Source organism: Myxine glutinosa, chromosome 5, assembly GCF_964187855.1.
Source record: "Myxine glutinosa chromosome 5, kmMyxGlut1.1, whole genome shotgun sequence".
Taxonomy (NCBI): Eukaryota; Metazoa; Chordata; class Myxini; order Myxiniformes; family Myxinidae; genus Myxine; species Myxine glutinosa.
This window is the reverse complement of record NC_136265.1, coordinates 202,542,776-202,561,521: the sequence shown is the minus strand read 5'-3', so window position 1 is coordinate 202,561,521 and position 18,746 is coordinate 202,542,776. Positions and strand designations below refer to the sequence as shown.

The following is an 18,746-nucleotide window of genomic DNA, read 5'->3' as shown; positions in this document are numbered from 1 at the left end:
TCATTTCTTTCAGACAAAACACACGTGTGTTTTAATGCCCCCCCCCCCCCCCCACCCCGCTTTTCCTATCCTCTTAATCGAAGAGGTTAAAGATTATTTTAGGTTACAAGACTACCTTGTCACATAGTATGTTCAAATTCTCTCCAGGCATCGTGAGTAACCCAAATGATTATTGCCAACATCGCGATAATGAGGATTCAGAAATCACCCATTTTGTCACTTCTCATCAACCGCTCATTTTTTCAGACAAACTAATATCCCATTATAGGCAATCTGGAACATAATGGAGCTAATACTCATAGACCGACATTTCGATACAATAAAATAAATAAATAAAAACATTCACCGTACTCCCTAACCCGCCCCGTGTTTGTGCAGTGGTGCATTGCATTATACACGCATAGCTCATAGTGCACTGTGCATGTGCCGGTTCAGTGGTTCCGCACAATTGGCCCCAAAATAGCGGCGTATTCTCAGTTGTCGTAACTCTCTGTATAAAGGGACTCTAGCCTCTCCAATCGCTCCTCACTCGCCTCTCCAATCGCTCCTCACTCGCCTCTCCAATCGCTCCTCACTCGCCTCTCCAATCGGCTTTCCCCGTCTCGTTTCTCTCGTTTTTCTCCCGTCTCGTTCTTTTTCTTGCTCCAAATCGGCCCGTCTCGCCCGTCGGCCCGTCGGAATCGGAAATCGGCCCGTCTTGCTTTCGTGCTTGCGCGTAAATAAATTGTGTTCATCACACCATTTCTGGATCTGATGACTTGCCAGTAACCATTTTGTAAAAATGAATGTGCAGCATCTAACTCAATATGTCGAAATGTCACACACATCCATGCCCGTGGGATTCCCACGGGTGACCCCGCAAGTTTGCATTGACGTTCGTCGATGGACTCGTTCGCCCGTCTCATTCGTTTTCTTGCTACATCCTGTTCAAGTCTGCGTTCTTCATCGATCGTCTCATTCATTTTGGAAATAGAAGTTTCCACGCAGCGCATGAATTGTCACGATCCTCAAGAGGAATTTGTCTCGTAATCATCAAATGATAAATGGCAAGTAAATTATATTGTGGAAAATTAAAGATTTCAAATAAACCTATTTAAAGTGTATGCGCACATAACTAATTTTAAAAAACGAAGAAATATCTCTCAGTAATTTCCTGAAACATATTTTACTTCCGGCTAATAATGTTGAATGAAATAAAAACAAAGAAATATATATGTCGGCATCATTGTTGACGTTTTTGTGACGACTGTCATCAAACGAAAAAGTAATATATCTTAACGGAAAAGCAAAAGCGAATTTTTAATATATATCGACACGTTGCCGTCGGTGTCATGTTGGGCGGTGTATGATACACCATGACGCGATTTTTAAAAATACATCTCTGCATTTTCCCGCGTGTGTGGAATGTTCTCAATTATTGCTGACACCGAGTCCAAAACCATCGATAAAAATGAAATCATATGGTGAGTTAGATTAGAGATAAAGGCGTGAGAGAGACTCAATGGCCTTGAAGTTACAGGCGTTTGAGAATTCATTTCGTTCTATAAACGGCAACTTTCATCGGATTTTCTTCCCGTTTTTTTTCAACCGAGTCTAAAACTATGTTAGCGACTGTGAAAAATGAAATGATATATCGAATTTGATTTGAAATAAAACTGGGAGAGAGAGCAAGACACCACGGGCCTACAAAACAGGCCTCAAAGCTATGCGAGTTAATAAAATGGTGGATATTTTTTTATAATTATATGAAGCCACTCCCAGAATGGGTGGAGCTATTGGTGGAGCTACTCTGCAAACCGAGTAAGCCACACCCCGGACAGACGCCCAACAGACAGACAGACAGACAGACAGAATCATCTACGGCTATTATAATATAGATATATATATATATATATATATATATATATATCAAAGAGGTGAGGAAAAGCTTTTGGAGGATCCAGGTAGGAGGGGACGAAGTAAAGAAACAGCTAGGAAATCCAAGAGTATGGGGGAATGTATCAGAGGAGTCGATAAATGTGGTGTTAGCGGATACCTTTAATGCTCATTGGACTCAGGACAGGTACTAGAGGATTGGAGAGTAATAAAGTAACACCGTCATTTAAGAAGAGATCCAGAGAAGAATTGGAGAACTACAGACCTGTTAGTCTTAACTTCAGTTGTGGGGAAGACGTTGGAGATGTTAATTAGGGAATGGACCTGGAACCATTTAAATAAGTTAAAACTAATTAAAGGTAGTCCGCTCGGATTTATTTAAGGGAGAGACCATGTTCAACAAATTTCTTGGAGTTCTACAAAGTAGTTTCTTACTGGGTGGATGAGGGAAGTGCAGTGGACGTCGTATAACGAGACTTTCAGAAGGTATTTGATAAGTACCACATTGGAGTTTGTTAGCCAAGGTAAGGGTTTGCGGTGTAGCTGGTAGAGTAGATAACTGGATTGGAAACTAGCTTTGTGATGGGAAGTAAAGATTGGTTGTGTGGGAGGATGATTACCTGGGAAGATGTATGTCGTGGGGTACCTCAGTGATCAGTACTAGGACCATTATTATTATCCATAATTTAGATAAATTATTTAGACAGTGGGGTTAAGGGTTGGCTCCCTACGTTTGTAGATGACCCAAAGCTTGGAGGTAAGGTATACAGCAGAGATGGTGGTGATCAGATTCAAGAAGGTGTAGATACTGTATTTTGAGTGGGCAAAAGATTGGTAGATGCAGTTTAACATAAAGAAATGTAGACGAAGCTATAGGATGAGTGGCTGAAGGAGACAGGCTTTAAAATCATTAGAAAGGAAGGTATGACGAGGGGATGTGATACAGATGTTTAAGTGCGGCTGATGCAATGCCCTCTGCTGGTTAGAGCAGGAATTTGTTCATGGTGCCAGAAATGGCTCGCCTACTCTTCACGAAGGACACCATAGGATGTGGGATCTTTAACGTCCATCAACCAATGCTGGCAGACGGGACACACAGTTTAATGTCCACCTGGGAGACAGCACACACATTGATGAATCACTCCTCCTGTGAAACACCAGGATGACAGTTTATAAATGGGTCAGAATTTGAACCCAGGCTAGACCACCTAGAGGTGAATGTGCCCACCTCTAGGGTCTAGGCCATCCTGTCAGCCCATAAAATAAAATGAAAACATTTATCTTACTATAATTCACCAAATGTCTGTCTGTCTGTTCCCAGGTACCGCAAAAACGGCTCAACCGATCGCAACGAAATTTTGGGTGGGTAATCCTGGGACCCCTGGAGTAAAATAGGATGTATTGTTTTTACAATTTTTTTTCCAATTTTACAATTTTTCCAATTTTCCAGTTTTTCCAAACACGATGGAATAATATTTACCGATATGAACAGTGATGTGGCTTTTATTGAAATTCTACAAATACCGTTTAGATTTTGATGATTTGCATGTGATATGATTTAACGGATGTTTATATAAATCGTTTAAAATAAAAAAAACCTTCAATTTCTGATATTTTGCCTTTTCATTTGGGCCTCCCAATTGAAGCCCCGCCCATAGGGCGGGTACCGTTGCTAGTAGTAATATTATTGAATATTATTTTGTTTGCATACATGACTCCTCCCCTCTTCCCCCAATGACATTAGGTTTGTGACCTGAGATGGATGTGCTTGGTCTGGTGTTGGTGCAGTGCAGGCATGATGGGCCAAATGGCCTTCTCTTGTGTCAAACTTCCTTATTCATTGTTATTCCTTGTTCAATTATATGTATAGATCGAGGTGGTTCAAGGACTCGGTACCATAATTTGTGATAACAACACAAAAGTGCAGTAACCATACAAGTTGGCGACCGAGCGGTGCCACAGATGCAAAATGGGAAAGAGATCAATCTCGTCGTTTCAGAGGCACAGACAAGGAAAATGAGGTGACAAACCTTTCAGACAATGCATCCACACTGCGTAAGTCATCTGCAGTTGCCTTGTTTACGATTTGTGTCTGAGCCTCAGCCAGTGTGAGCAGATGTTGAGGGGGGGTACCCGACTCGTAGCAGGGCAATGGAGATTGAGGACCTTGGAGGGGAGAAAATGCAGAAACACCACACAAAATAAGTCCTGGTGAGGGCCTGCAATCTCTGATTGCTCTTTCTAGTTGTCAATTTGTTTTCTTTTAATTATCCTCTCTGGAATGAAGACCTCTTTTTTTCACCTCTGCACTCTTATACTGCCTTCCTCTATCTCTTGTGCAAGTTATTGGCATCATCATCAACATCATTTAATTGCTTGCTTCTTTTAATTTATGAAGAACCATTCTTTGGCCTTCCTCTTCAAATTTCCTTCAATCATAGTAAGTTGTGGAGTGGACTCTTTTCAATGTAAATTTAAATTGATGCGATTAAAATAGGCATCGTTAACCAAAGTGCTAATCAAAGTCCCAGACAGTCAGTGCTTGTCAAATCAGTCTCAAGGCAGAGCAAATCAACAACGTTATGGAACTAGGTGATTTGCCATTGCCTTTCCTAGTGGTAGTCATAGCAGGAATTTGGCCAAGAGGCCTGCGCACTATGACCTACTCTTTACGAAAGACACAGTGGTATCCTTACCACCATGAGCTAATGTTAGCGGATGGCACGCCTAGCTTAACACCCCTCCAATGACCATTCTCTCTTTCAGCTAACACTTTAATAAGTTGTCCCATCTGCAAAGAGGAGTCATCGATCTTCTGGCATCTTTCTGCAAGAGTAGGCCTTTGGTCCAGTCTTTCATGGCCAAATTAAAATCAATTGTGTGATTCAATCTTGGAGTTGACCGCCTTGCTTGGGCCTGTAGGAACTCTCCCAGTTGGTAATTGCTGTGACGTCACCATGAGGCTTCATCAATTGAAAGCCTTCAATGGTAGATGATATCAGATCAATCAGTCAATATGCATTGGAAAAGTATTTTGCATTATAAAAAAAGATTAATACAACAAAACAAACAACAGGCATTTTAAAGGCCATTTTCCCTGCTAGAGCGGGGGTTAGCATTGCGGTCCCCATGACAATCTTCTCCATTTTGCCCTATTTTCTGCATCTCTCCTTGTTAACCCCCTTGCCCGCATTTCTTCTTCCACCATCTTAAGCCAAGTCTTTCTCGGTCTTCCCCATCCTCTACTTCCTTCTACATTCATTTCCATCACTCTTCTCAACCAGTCACTTTCATCCTTCCTCAACACATGAACAAACCATCTCAACCTGTTCCTCTTCACAGCATCAATCACAGGCTCTATTCCCATCATTTTTCGCAATTCATCATTTGTCTTCCTCTATCTCTCAACGATACTCCGCACATCCTCCGAACCATTCGCATTTACACCCTTTCCAGCCTTTGTTGCTGCTCTACATTCATGACCCATACCTCGCTCCCATAAATCATAACACTTCTCACACATGCAGCATACACCTTTCCCTTCAGCTTCAACGACACTCCCACCCTCCTTGTCAGCACGCCACTCAGTTCCCGAAACTTCTTCCATGCACATCTCACTCTAGCAACCGTTGCCGAGTCTGATCCACCTTCTCCATTCAGCATGTCTCCGAGGTAGCAAAATGTTTTCACATCTTCCAGCTTCACGCCGTCTCCAATATCCAACTCAACATTTCCTCCATCTGCAGCTCCCTCTGTGCACACCTTACATTTGAATGTAGCTGCCACACTGGTTAATGACCCTGTCAGACCACTACATTTTTGATGAACCCACTCAGCGCACATTGTGCATTGAATGGAGTTCACTCCGACACCCTTCCTGCACACAGCACATGGCCACTTCCCAGTTCTTTCCACCTCACCACATGCTTTACCACTTGCCATCAACTTCGTCTTTCCTATATTCACCTTCAGACCTTTTGTCTCCAAACATTCCTTCCACCTGTTCATCTTTTCCTTCAGTCCATCCATACTTTCCACAATCAACACCAGATCATCTGCATACAACAACTCCCACGGTAAACCCTCCTTTACGTTCTGAGCCAGCACCTCCATCACAGCTACAAATAGTAGTGGACTTCGTACCGACGCCTGATGCACTCCCACCTTCACCTCAAATTCACCACTGTTCCCGTCCTTCGTCCTTACAGCTGGGCGTGCTCTTTTGTACATTGCCATCACTACTCTGATCAACCATTCCTCCACTTCTAGCTTCCTCAATGCCCATGTCAATACTTCGCGTAGAACCCTATCGAATGCTTTCTCCAGATCAACAAACCCAAGCAACAACTTCTTCCTCTTCTCCATGTACTTCTCCTGCAACTGCCTCACAATAAAGAGTGTGTCTGTCGTTCCTCTTCCTGGCATAAATCCAAACTGCATTTCGTCGATCTTCACCTTCTTCCTTATCCTCCTCTCCAACACCCTTTCCAATATCTTCATTCCATGCTCCAATAACTTTATCGCTCGGTACGAGCCACACTCCAGAGGGTCACCTTTCCCCTTGTATAGAGGGACGAGGGTACTCAGTTCCCAATCCACTGGAATGCGGCCTTCTTTCACCACCAGATTATAGATCTCTGTCATTCTCTTCACACCCCAACTTCCTGCTGCCTTCAACACATCTCCCACAACTCCCGTCGGCCCTCCCGCTTTTCTACTCTTCATTGCTTTTATCGCTTCCTCAACTTCCTTCTCAGTTATCTTCTCTGCCGGTCCTAAAACTGGGTTACTCTCTATGTTGCCATCCCATTCATTCTCTGTATTCAACAGCATTTCCATATATCTTTTCCATCTTCCTTTAATTCCATCTGGGTCCACAACGATTTGTCCCACTTCATCCTTCAAGCAACTCACCCCCATCACATCACACCTCTCTTTCGCTATCTGCTTTGCAATCCTGAATACCGCTCTCTGACCCTCTTCCGAATCCAAGCGTTCTCCGAACATTTTCCTACATGCCTCCTGCGCCTTTGCTACCTCTTTCTTTGCAGCCTTCTTGGCTGCCTTATAACTTTCATGCTCTGCTGTTTCTGCTCCCGTACCCTTCGCCTTCTGCCACTCCTTGAACTTCTTCCTCTTCTCGTCAATCCTCTTTCCAACTTCATCATCCCACCACCATGTTTCCGAGTGCCTCGGTGGTCCTTTTATCCATCCACATACCTCACCAACAGCTCCCAACAGACTATCTTTCATTGACATCCAACCACGTTCAAGCTCAACCACATCATCCTCTACCCTACTCAGCCTCTCTTTTAATGCCTCCCTTACTGTCACCTCTTTCAACCTCCACACCTTCATTCTCGGTTGGTACTTCACCCGCCGAGCTCTACTCGCACCTTTCACCCTTATGTCGCAGACAACCAAGTGGTGCTGTGAAACAGTCTCCTCCCCCGGGATCACCTTTGTGTCCCGGAGGTGCCCCCTATCTCGCCTACGCACCATCAGGTAGTCAACGGTTGTCGTCGACCCACCTAGCGTGTATGTAACAAGCTTATTATCCTCTTTCTGGAACTGAGTGTTACAAATCAACAAATCAGCTCCATCAGCAAACTCCAAAATCCTTTCACCTTCTCCATTTCTCACACCATATCCGTAACCCCCATGAACTCTCTCAAAACCGTCCATACTCCTTCCCACATGTCCATTTAGGTCTCCTCCTACCACAACAACTTCCTCATCTTTCACGTTTTCCATCAGCTTCTCTATCGCACACCAGAACCTGTCCTTCTCTTCATCGCTCCGACCAACCTGCAGAGCATATCCCGAGATGACGTTCACCAAGAGCTTTCCAATCATCATTTTCACCATCATCAACCTATCACTCACTCTAGTCACACTCACCACACTGTCTACAAACTCCTCAGAAAACAGGACACCAACACCATTCACGCCCTCCGGGCACCCTTGCCACACAAACTTGTATTTCTGTCCCTGCCTACCCTTCACCATTCTCACACCACTTCCCTACCATCTCGTCTCTTGCACACAACATATGTCCATTCTTCTTCTGACCAATACTTCCACCACTTCACCTGATCTCCCTGTCATTGTCCCTACATTCCATGTCCCAAACCTCAGAAACCGATCTCCACTTTGGAGTTTCAGATAAATAAATAAATTCGTAAAATTCGTAAAAATTCGGATAAATAATACTTCGGATAAAAAAAGATTAATGAAGAGGATTAAATAATTAAATTGATACATGTTGGAAAATTACACGCCCAGACCAGGAATTGAACCCAGGTCCTCTGGAAAACCATACCAGAGCACTGGTACGTTTTTCCAGAGGATCTGGGTTCGATTCCTGGTCTGGGCATGTAATTTTCCCACATATATCAATTTAATTATATAAAAAAGAAATAATTTGATTGAAACTATTGTTAGATGAGATTAAGATTTCCAACGTAGAATTGTACTCGTATTATGATTTAATTTTGTCGTTTTAAAAATTTGCTATTTGATGACATTGCAGAAGTGTTTAATGATGACAACGACCGATTCAACTCAAAATTGGTGCACAATTCTCTTGATGGGGTTGAATGTTTGATTTAAAAAAAATAATTAGGGGATTCCATACCACCCTCAAAAAGTGTTGCGGCATGTCCAATGATAGTTTCCAGGACGACCGATTGGACTCGAACTTCCAAGAAGGCCATGGCACTTACATTCCCACCTTCCATCTCTTGGGATCTGGTGGGAATGCACAGAAAGAATACTTTATCAAAATCAGATAGCTTTTGATTTTTTTTGGGGGGGGGGGGGGGAGGGGGAGTCGGTTCATGTTGACTTTTCCAACAACCTTCTTTATCATCCTTTGTATGAGCAACTGGCAATTATATTTGTAGACAACATTAGCAGCCTTTGCCGAGAATCTGGTTCCATTGGTACATGAGGAGTGATCAAAACGTTTTCCGAACAAAATACTCACAATAGTCCAAGTAATGCCAAAAAGCATATTAAGAAATAAAGATGTAAATAAAAATACCTTTATATATTTTCTTCCCAACTATACATGCTTATAAAATGGAAAATCAAAAACATGTTGGTGTGCATTTGACAAAGTGTTTTTGGGTGAGCTATTGCCTAGTAATACTCTGCTATTGTGTTTATGTAAATCATACATGACTATTTATTTGACACTGGTAAAACGTATTACGTATTACCTCCCCAAACTCCGGTTAGAGTGCCCCTCTGAGTCTGGAGCAGGAACACGGCAGAAGGATTTGTTATTTTGAGTGTTCTAATAAACCATGGTAAAACCACACCAAGGCAATTGTAGAACAAAACAAGTAATTATATGAAGAACTCTCACATACACAATAATAACACTATTAAAGAAAGTACAATGAAAATATCACTTGCATCAAATGAACAATACATATGATGGTACCATCATTCCCCAATGCTCTCATAGCAATAAACTCACGATAAGCCAACGTGAGTGGAATGTAACATTCCCCAAAGTCTGTGCACGAATCCCCACGCTGGTTGAAGCCATGCAGAACGACGAGAACAGGCAGGTATCGGCACGGTGGTGGACGAGGAGTTACGAGGTAAGAGGTCAATATGGGAATTGAGCTGATATGGAAACCAACGGCGATCAACACAATGATGATGATATGGGAATCCCAACGGCGATCAATACAATAATGTTGATATGGGAATCCCAACGGCAATCAACACAATGATGTTGATATGGGAATCCCAGTGACAAAACAAGATGCACCAAGCGGAGTCTCTTCGAGGACAAAATGGCGGATCGACCTGTAATGGAGGCGCTGGCTCCCTCCAACAATAACTCATCCTTGGTGATAAAACCTGAGACACAGGTTTAATTGCCATCGCAATATGTGACTATGTCATGGGCAATACCTTTCCTGGGAAGCCTCAACTCATTCGTTGCCTCAACTCATTCAACATTAAACTCAACTCACTCAGACCAATATCAAAAAGGTCCACTCGCAGCCTCGATGCGACTCACAGCTGTCTCCTCCTCTCCCTGCCGATCTCTATCTCTCTCCTCTTCCGGTTCCTTTGCCGCGTTTTCCTTTTTCCTTCACAAACATTTATTTTTACCTTTCATTAAAGTCATCTCCATTTCACACAAAAATCTTAACAATATTACCTGAAACTAAAAATCCTACAAGTATATAATAACAACAAAGGCAGAAGTGACCGATCCGTAACAAAAGGCAGTCAAAAATGACAGGTTCATCATCATCATCATCATCATCATCATCATCGGATCGACCTCGATCAGACATAATGATCTCGATCGGACAAAATGATGGGTTGGAACAGTTTATTCGACGGTGCAACTTCGTGAGTATGCCAAAGTCTGAAGCCTCGGCCTAGTGTCAGGTGTGCTTGTATCTTCTTTATTTATTAGACATCCTACAGACGTAAATAAACACTCGTTTTACTCTGCGCACGTTGCACATCACTTGCAGGAAATTTCACCTCCCTGCGCTTTGCATTTATTGTTATTTTAAAAAACGCTTTTGTACACCACCCTTGAGGCTCGGTTTGCAAGCCACCGTCTACAATTCCAATAGAGGATACATAATTACTCTTTTATGGAAAATGTTTTTCGAGTTTGTTTTATCCTCAAAAATAGACCGTAGAGAACACACATTCGTGTTAAAAGATTGGCCTTTAAAACCTACCATTATGAAGGAGGACAGACATCTGTACAAACATGCAAACTGATATTGTGTTTTAAATTGGCACATCATCGCTGACCAACACAGAGTTAAAAAAGATTTGCACTATCATGGTGTGTTATATGTTTAAAATAAACAAATAAAGTTTCCAGTTGGAAATACACCTGTCTCCCCTCCTTATTGACAAAACAGATACTCTAATGACGTCACTTACAGTACATGATACTATTTTCATTCTGTTCAGCTTGCAAAGGTTAGTGCACATGTGTCTCAAATCCTGCTCTGTTGCTCTTGCTTCTATTCTATCTGTCCGCCTGCCCGGATGTCATTTTAAAAAAAATCACTCACGTCGACAGGAAGGGTGCACAATCAGATCATATCAACGACAGACCAGTGAGCATATTTCCAATAACTTGCAAAGTAATGGAATCCATCATAGCTGCTGATATCAGCCTTTCCTATTTTCTAACAGTCTGATTTCCATTCTCTGGCAATCAGTTTGTATTCTGTCCCGGACACTCAAATGTGGACATGCTTGACCCGCTACTCTCTCAGCAATGGTTGGAGGCCCTAAATCTCACACAAGAGGTGAGGACTGTCTCCTTGGACATAATGTTACCTTTATCGGGGATGTAACAATAGATGGAAGAATGGGATGATTGAAGCGGTTGTTTTTAAAATAAGGCTGCAGACGACATGTTGATTCATGTTTAGTTTTGGAACTTCTTATCCTGTATTAAGTGGTTGTTTAAGATAAAGAATCACTGTCGAAGGTTGTACGTGAGGAAGATGGGAGGTTGTGCTTTAATAGAAACAGCTAGGTTAAGGTGTATCTCGTCTTGTGTTCTCTTCTCGAAACCTCTAATTAAATTTCCTGCAGTTAAATATTTATGTAGAAACATTTTTTTCTGGAGAACTAAATGAAAAAGTATGTCTTACACTCACTATAATTATGGATGACCACTTATGAAAGAAAAGCTTTCCAAGACTTTATAAATTATGATTTGGGTTCTGTTTACAAAGATCTGTATGAGTGCTCGATGTTCAGATCAACATACGCCAAAGTTGCATTTAAAAAAACAACCTTATATTCCTCTCTATTTTCGAAATAAATACAGCAAAAATAAAAACTTACAGATGGAATGACTTTCCACATATTCGGAATTGTCTGTTTTGGGCAATTTATTGACGCACAAGCTGCCATTTTACTGATGAATGAACGCCAACTCAACATGAGAACATGTGCGTCCCATGTGCATTGCAGGTTTAAGGGGAGTTTCAAGATGGCGTCCGGTGACTTCACCCCACGTGCCCGATCCACTATCCAGTCAGTATAATAGAGATCAGTGGTTGCAGATGGAGGAAGCCGGCTGAGCAGATGTACCGTATTTTACGGGATCGCCCCATTTTTTTGCACACATGTCCCGCTTCATTCCATCCTGGAACGCCAACTGTCCCGTCTTTTCAGTACTATGAAAAATATATGAAAAAGAAAAGGTGGCACACAGCACAGGCATGTACACCTCTGTCATGGTAAACATATAACGTCAATAATGTCAAGCAGCAGTCAGGAACCCTGCAATGGCGTCATGGGAGTCATTACACAGGAGTAATTTAAATATTACTAAACATGTTCAGTTGCTTTCATCTTTTATTTGCAAATGGTATTAAGTGTTTGTGGAAAATGTTATTTTCCAAATCACAAAATTATTTTTTATTTTCCTAAAAAGTTATTTTCCTAAAATTCAAAACCACACAACAAACAATAATTTTATACTTTAGCAATTTACATTTTATAACATTTATTCATACATGATGGTGCAACATCAAGCACGACATGTTGGTGGTTTGATTTGTCTCAAACAAAGAGCAAAATATAGCAATTTTCCATAGCATGCTACTCCATAAAGATCCGTATTAAATGTACTTTAATCCAGATGTTCATGTTGATTTTAAAGATTACTGAAGGGACAAAAAGTTACTGGCTATATTGCATTCTAGTAAAGTGAAAAAAAGTAAAATAACCAATGAGCAGCTTTTCAAACGCAGCACTGGAAGAGGCCGCCGTAAACGAGAGACAGAAGAACGCACGGAGAGATATCAAGGTTTGCAATACATATTGTCGTGTCAGCCCTGCAGTGAACACCTCAGGGTGATGGATGGCCAAAACGAGCTTTAAACTCCGAGGCGTATAAGCCGAACCTGGCAGGATTATCTCTTTGGCATGCGCGGGGGAAGACCTGAGGCCTTATCTGAACAGACAAGAAACGCACGGGGTTTTATTCCTCGACCCACAAACGAATAAACAAACAGGACAGGCACGATAAAGAAATGAAATCAATACAGGGTTTATTTAAATAATGCAAAATAACAGGGAAGGTTAGGTAAACTAAAAGTTATAAATGAGGGTCCCTCCACATGGACTCAAAGACACGAACAAGGGAAAAAGAAACGAAAATAAATGTTCAGTGTCATGCAGCCACTTAGCTCTGGTCTCAACGAGGGTTTGTTGTGGTTCACAGGTCCCGCGTCCCTGCGCAGGGAAAATATGCGTTGGCGAGAAGTCGCGTCCACAGCCAGCCGCCGCTGCAAGGCAAACAGGCAAAAGCTCCTCCCTTGGTACTTCTCGTTCGGCTTCACCGAGCACCGAGCTCCGACCATCTCTTAGGCGCACCCCGCACGAAGAGCAGCACGATCGCGTCCTCCTTCGTCAGCGACCAGGCAAGAAGAGACGAAGAGCAAGTGACCAGGCAAGAAAGACCCCCTCCTGGCCCCCCGACCAAAACCAGAACAAAAAGAGGGTGATTCAGGTGGAATCTTCCTCCTTATCCTTTCCAGCCCGAGCTGCCTGATTTCACATCACCAATCGCTGAGCGCGATTGAATCACCCCATTGTTCCTCAACCACACACAAAGCTCGGGACGTGGATCCTTTTACACGCATCATCGAGGCGGAGCCCAGTCCTTCAGAGAAGGTTCGCGTGAAGTTGGCTGTAAGGGGTGTCGCAAAAGAAATGATACTTTTTTCCCCAAAGATGAAATGAAGTTTCAATCGGATGAAAATCCAACCAGAGGCTTTATTTCATTCAAAAATTCAAAACTCACGTTTAATACGCGCCAATATGTCCACCATTAGCTTCAGAAACCATTTGAAGTCGACTTTTAAAAGATTTCAGCAAAGACACAAACATTTCTGTTTCGGTAACTGTTTGGTTCAGAACTTGTGTCAAAACCCGGACAAATGTCTCACGTTTAAATTTGTCGTTGTCTGGTAATGAATCAAGGATTTCTTCTGCACGCTGTTTCACAATGGCACCAACATTCTGCGCAGGGTTCAAATCTGGAGTTTCCTGGTCATCTTCCGAATCCATCTTTGCGAAAGAAATCAAGATTTTCTTCGTCAAGAAAGTCATGGGTTGCATTCGCCTTCATTCATCCCGCAAGGTCGTGCAGAAAGTCACTTGATCGAAACGACCTTGTCGATTATCGGGTTTTTGCAAAAATGGCAAAACGACTTCGTTTAAAACATGATCACGAAAATAAGCGCCGTCCCACAATTGTCCCCTGTTCTTTGACGTCAAACACCATTCCCTTTCATGTGAAGCACAAAAAGAATCCAACACATGTTGGATGATGCTGTTGTGGAGCACACAAAATGTCCCAAACTTCACGACGGTTTTGAGCCCAGATTCTGTCATTTTGCGAGTTTGGTTTTCGCAGCGAATAAACGAAAAATTCATCAGATGGTGCAAGATGAAAACAGTCCGCTTCTTGCCAGTCAGACAAAAACTCACAGAAATTCTGCCGATGTTCAACGTTGGTTTCTGTGATCGAAGGAACTTGAACTCGTTTGAACGGCTTGAATTTTTCACGTTTTAAAGCTCTCCAAACTGTGGGGTGGTGCACATTAATGCGACGGATCAATGCCAATGTCGTTGTGATTTTCCGCGTGCTTTGAAACCGTTGACGAGTTTTTGAGTTGACATTGTGTATGGCTGGAGCAGAAAGTCGTCTCTTTCGCCCAACAACTTGTTTCATTTGATCACCAAAGTTTTCCTCACTCAAGTCAGCATTCCACCACCGTTTGACGGAAATTTCAGACACCCACAACTCCTGTGAAACCTGTGCGATGGAAACTGGATTTTTCAAGTCGGACATGGCGACGTGACGGTACTGAGCTTTGAAATTCCGGATCATGTCTGCCACCGGTGAGCCATCCCAAATGCGGCGCAAGCAACGCGTTGTTTGGCTCTGTCAAACACCATTGCGGAATAAAATTTGAAAAAGAACGATAAAAAATAGTCGCAAATATGACGGAGACAACATGCAGGCAATATGCGTGACACGTCATGATGACGCACGCGAAATTTGAATTCAAAAATCGCGGGCATGTGGTCAATACAATCTGGGGGGGGTGGGGGGGGAGTATCATTTATTTTGCAACACCCCTTAGGAGGGGCGGGATTTAGTCCTATGGGGCAGCTGTGGGGTTTTTGCTTGCCCTGCCGGTGTTGTGGGTGAATGGAGCATTCGTGGCATGACTTTTTGATGAATATAAAAATGAAGGGCAAAATTACAAGAGGCTTTTACACACAGGGGAATTATTACCCATCGAAATACACAGGTGAAGCCCCACCTAAATAACACAACTCCACTCCTCCATGTGGAGACACATAAACGCTCTTACCCAGACAGTCGGCCTAACTTAATTTACATTGAGGTGGGTTCTTCTTCTTCGTGACACTCGGAGCATGCTAATCTTCACATTCTGAACTTCATTAATGTATTTCATCCATACCCCAAAAACATAACAATATATATATATATAAGATGATTGCTGTTTCATTCTCATTTCCCCTCCTTCTCTCAGCCCACTTCTTGCAATGTTTGAGATTGTACCCAGCATATTCACCCCATGTTTCTTCCTCTCCCTCAACTCCCCTAGTTCTTATTCTCCCCCTCTCCCATTTTGTGTCAATCCACCCAGCTTTGGGTTGATGCCCTACTTGCCACTGTGTTATTTCTGTTGTTGTTGTATAGCCCCAGACAGTTCTCTCAAACAAGCCTGTGGCATGGAGACAACCGATTGATCTCTCAGGAGCAACTCAGGTAACCTCCACAAATTTGGGTGGTCCAGAATAATATGAGAAAAAAATTGTAACAACTTTTTAATGTTCTCACCATCCATAATTGTTCCTTTCGTCATAAAAACACTGTAGGTGAAGTTTTAGGGATCTATTTTAATATTTAGAGGTAGCTCAGCTAACCTGAAATTTCAGTATATATAGTCTATACACTATACAGGAGGTGAAATTGGTATATAACGCAATACACAAATTACACATACAGTACATACAAATTCTAAACACATCTACCAGCTGGTTATTCAGTCTTTTCCAGATAGGGTCTTCTTGTTGCTGTCAGGAAATGTTTTCCTGTGTTCCTGCACAACCTGCAGCAGGAACTGAAGTTGATCTTCATCATGTGTCAGCAGTCCACTGAACTCCTGAATTAGTGCAACTCCTCGTTCCGCATGGGCATTTACCACTTTCATGGCTTTCACAGTCTCACACGCTGCCTTAAAATCGTCTCGGTCTTCCCAAGTCTCTGGGTCTGCTTCCAGAAAACTGTCAGGAAGGTCCATCTTTTCAAAAAGCATGCGGGATTTCTGTGTAACAAAGTCTTCCAAACCACTTTCCTGAATATTTCCCAGATCAACTTGGATGCGCTTCGGAGGATCTTCTTGTCCTTCATTCTCCAGTGCGAGGATCATTTGTTGTTTCACTGCTGCAGGCACATTCTTGTCAAAAAATGCAAGACCAATCAGGTCCTCTGATAAGTACCACAGATGGCCTGCTAGTTTCGTGGATGCTGCCATCGAAATTGCTTGGTTTACATCTTTGTACTGCACCAGAGATTTTAGAAGAAGCAAATCACTGTGGGGCAGAAGCCGCAAGAGAGGTGTCATCCATGCTCTGATGTAAATATGGATGGTGAAGATGGCAATGTCTCTCAGTCCTTTCTGCTCTTTGCTAGTGAGTTTGAACTGACTACTGAACATCCAAAGCTTCAGGTTATAGATGACCTTTGACATCCAACGGGCATGGTGCATGGGCCCTGGAGCCATGAACCGGACTCCTTTTGCAGGAACTCCACCCAGAAAGATTAAACACAGTTCCAATAATTCCCCATAATCATCTCTTGGCTGGATTTCAGCAAGCTGACTCCCAACGAAAAGCAGAACATCATCCTTGATATCAGAAAGGGATTCACTAACCAATTCATCTGTGGTTGCATTATCAAAGTTATCCTGATCCAGAAATTCCCAGCGAGCCTGGAATCGTTTGAAGATTAAGATCTCTGGTCCAGAGGAGGGCCCCATGCAGCTCACAAACACTGCTCCAATCACAATTTCAAGTATGTGGTGGCGACCAGCAAGAAATAGCAGTTCGGTGCCCAGTCCTTGTTCAATTAACACACATGCTCCAGCCAGCCTACTCGACAGGGTACAATGCATACTGCATAGACCCCTCAAAACATATTTTCCTTCATAAAACATCAACAAGGCATGCAGGGTATTCATAACTCAACTTAAAATTCCTGTAAAAGTATGCGACAATCAGAAACTGTTTCAGTGTCCATGGTATTGTAAGACGTTAGTGTAAGACCATATGGGGAAACTTTTATGACCATGAGCTACCCATAAATATTGTTATGACGGGGGGTAAAGGAATATCTAGAGCCAGGTAGATCTGTATAGGTAACATGCTTCGACTGTCACGATAGGGAATCCACCCTGTAATAAGTTCTGTGTCTTAGGCGGGTTGTCGGGATAAGAGTATACCTGTGAACATACAAGGATGTTCGGGTGTTAAATAGTGTAGGGACTAAGCTAAACCCCTGTGTGTCAGACCTGGAAATCATTCCTTTGTCCCTTATAGCAACGCACTCCTATAAACACTTAGATAGGTCCTTAGTGCACACATTAATTAGTTCCCCTCCCTTACCACAACGACGTTGGAAAACAGGCAGAAAGCCAGGACGGGGTGCCGCCGATGGGGCCGCAGCCAGCCACACCACCAGTTGGCCGAGCAACCAGCCTCGTGGCAAGGCTGGGAGCCACGCCCAGGACTGTTGATTGGGCAGGGGGAAGGGTGAGCAACACCACAGGCGGGAGGCACCCGGCCAATGAGAGCTTGAAATGCTCTTTCTTGAAATGCTTGGAGGTGAGTTTAGTAAAATGTGAAAAATGTTTGGCATGGGTAATCTGTGGGTTAGATGCAAATTTAAGGGTGGATTTTGAAATGTCATGGTGGATACTGACAGCAGTGTCACCATTATTGATCCAGGTGTGTAGACCAAAGTGTTGGAGACTGTGATAAAAATTGATAGGGTAGCAGGACACAGCTTTCAACTGGTTGCGGGGGCGACTGTGCTGATATTTGGGACGCGAGGTTATGGGGATGAAGTTGTGTAGTTGCGGGTCAACGTGGTGCTATGGGTGTCCGAGGTGTGTGAACCATGTCGTCTGGGTGGGTTTCCTGGTGGAGCATGGCTGTTGACTGGACCTTGGTGTGTTCAAGTGTGGGTGGGCACTGGGGGCTGCATGTGGTCGGACTGGGGGATGATGTGGAGGTGCAGGGGATGTGGATGTTGGGATGCCACGCACTGCGACCGTGCCCCCCAGGTCCGCGACCTTGGGAATGGCGGTGTAGGCAGCAGGTGATCACCACATTGGCCAGCTGGGGCTGGTGCAGCTGTGTTCCTCGCAGGGAGGCCGAAGGATGGATGGTGGGTCGCACCCTTGTGGACACTCATGGGCCATGTTGGCATTTTGACTGCTCACCTTATCCCGATGACCCTTGCACGGTAGAGATGCGGAGCTGTCGTAGCCACAGGTAGTTGATTAGAACGGTTCACCGTTGGATGCGGATCGACATACCTGCCAGTATAGTGGGCACAAAAGAGAAATTTGGAAGAATTTGGTAGGTCCAATGAGAAATGTTGGTATTTTGTGGGTGGGTGGCACTTTGGGTCTGAGCAACCTGCAACTACCTGCGTTTCAGGTGAGAGGTAAGGACTGGATGCGTACTGTCCCAGGCTTCAGGACTTGCTTATGGAAAAATTGGGACATGTAATTTGGAGTTGG

The 18,746-nt window shown here is 43.3% G+C and overlaps 1 protein-coding gene across 1 annotated transcript in view; it reads right to left on the bottom strand.

Annotated features, from left to right (window-relative positions):
* The window catches only part of LOC137426508 (rho GTPase-activating protein 32), a 145,417-nt gene that overhangs the window by 36,344 nt on the left and 90,327 nt on the right, over positions 1-18,746 (bottom strand). Inside the window, exons 8-10 of the mRNA XM_078777458.1 lie at positions 8,513-8,625; positions 3,906-4,041; positions 2,607-2,683 (exon numbers count right to left, since the gene is read on the bottom strand). Of these exons, the coding sequence (XP_078633584.1) occupies positions 2,607-2,683; positions 3,906-4,041; positions 8,513-8,625 (326 nt within the window). The remainder of the gene's footprint in view (positions 1-2,606; positions 2,684-3,905; positions 4,042-8,512; positions 8,626-18,746) is intronic.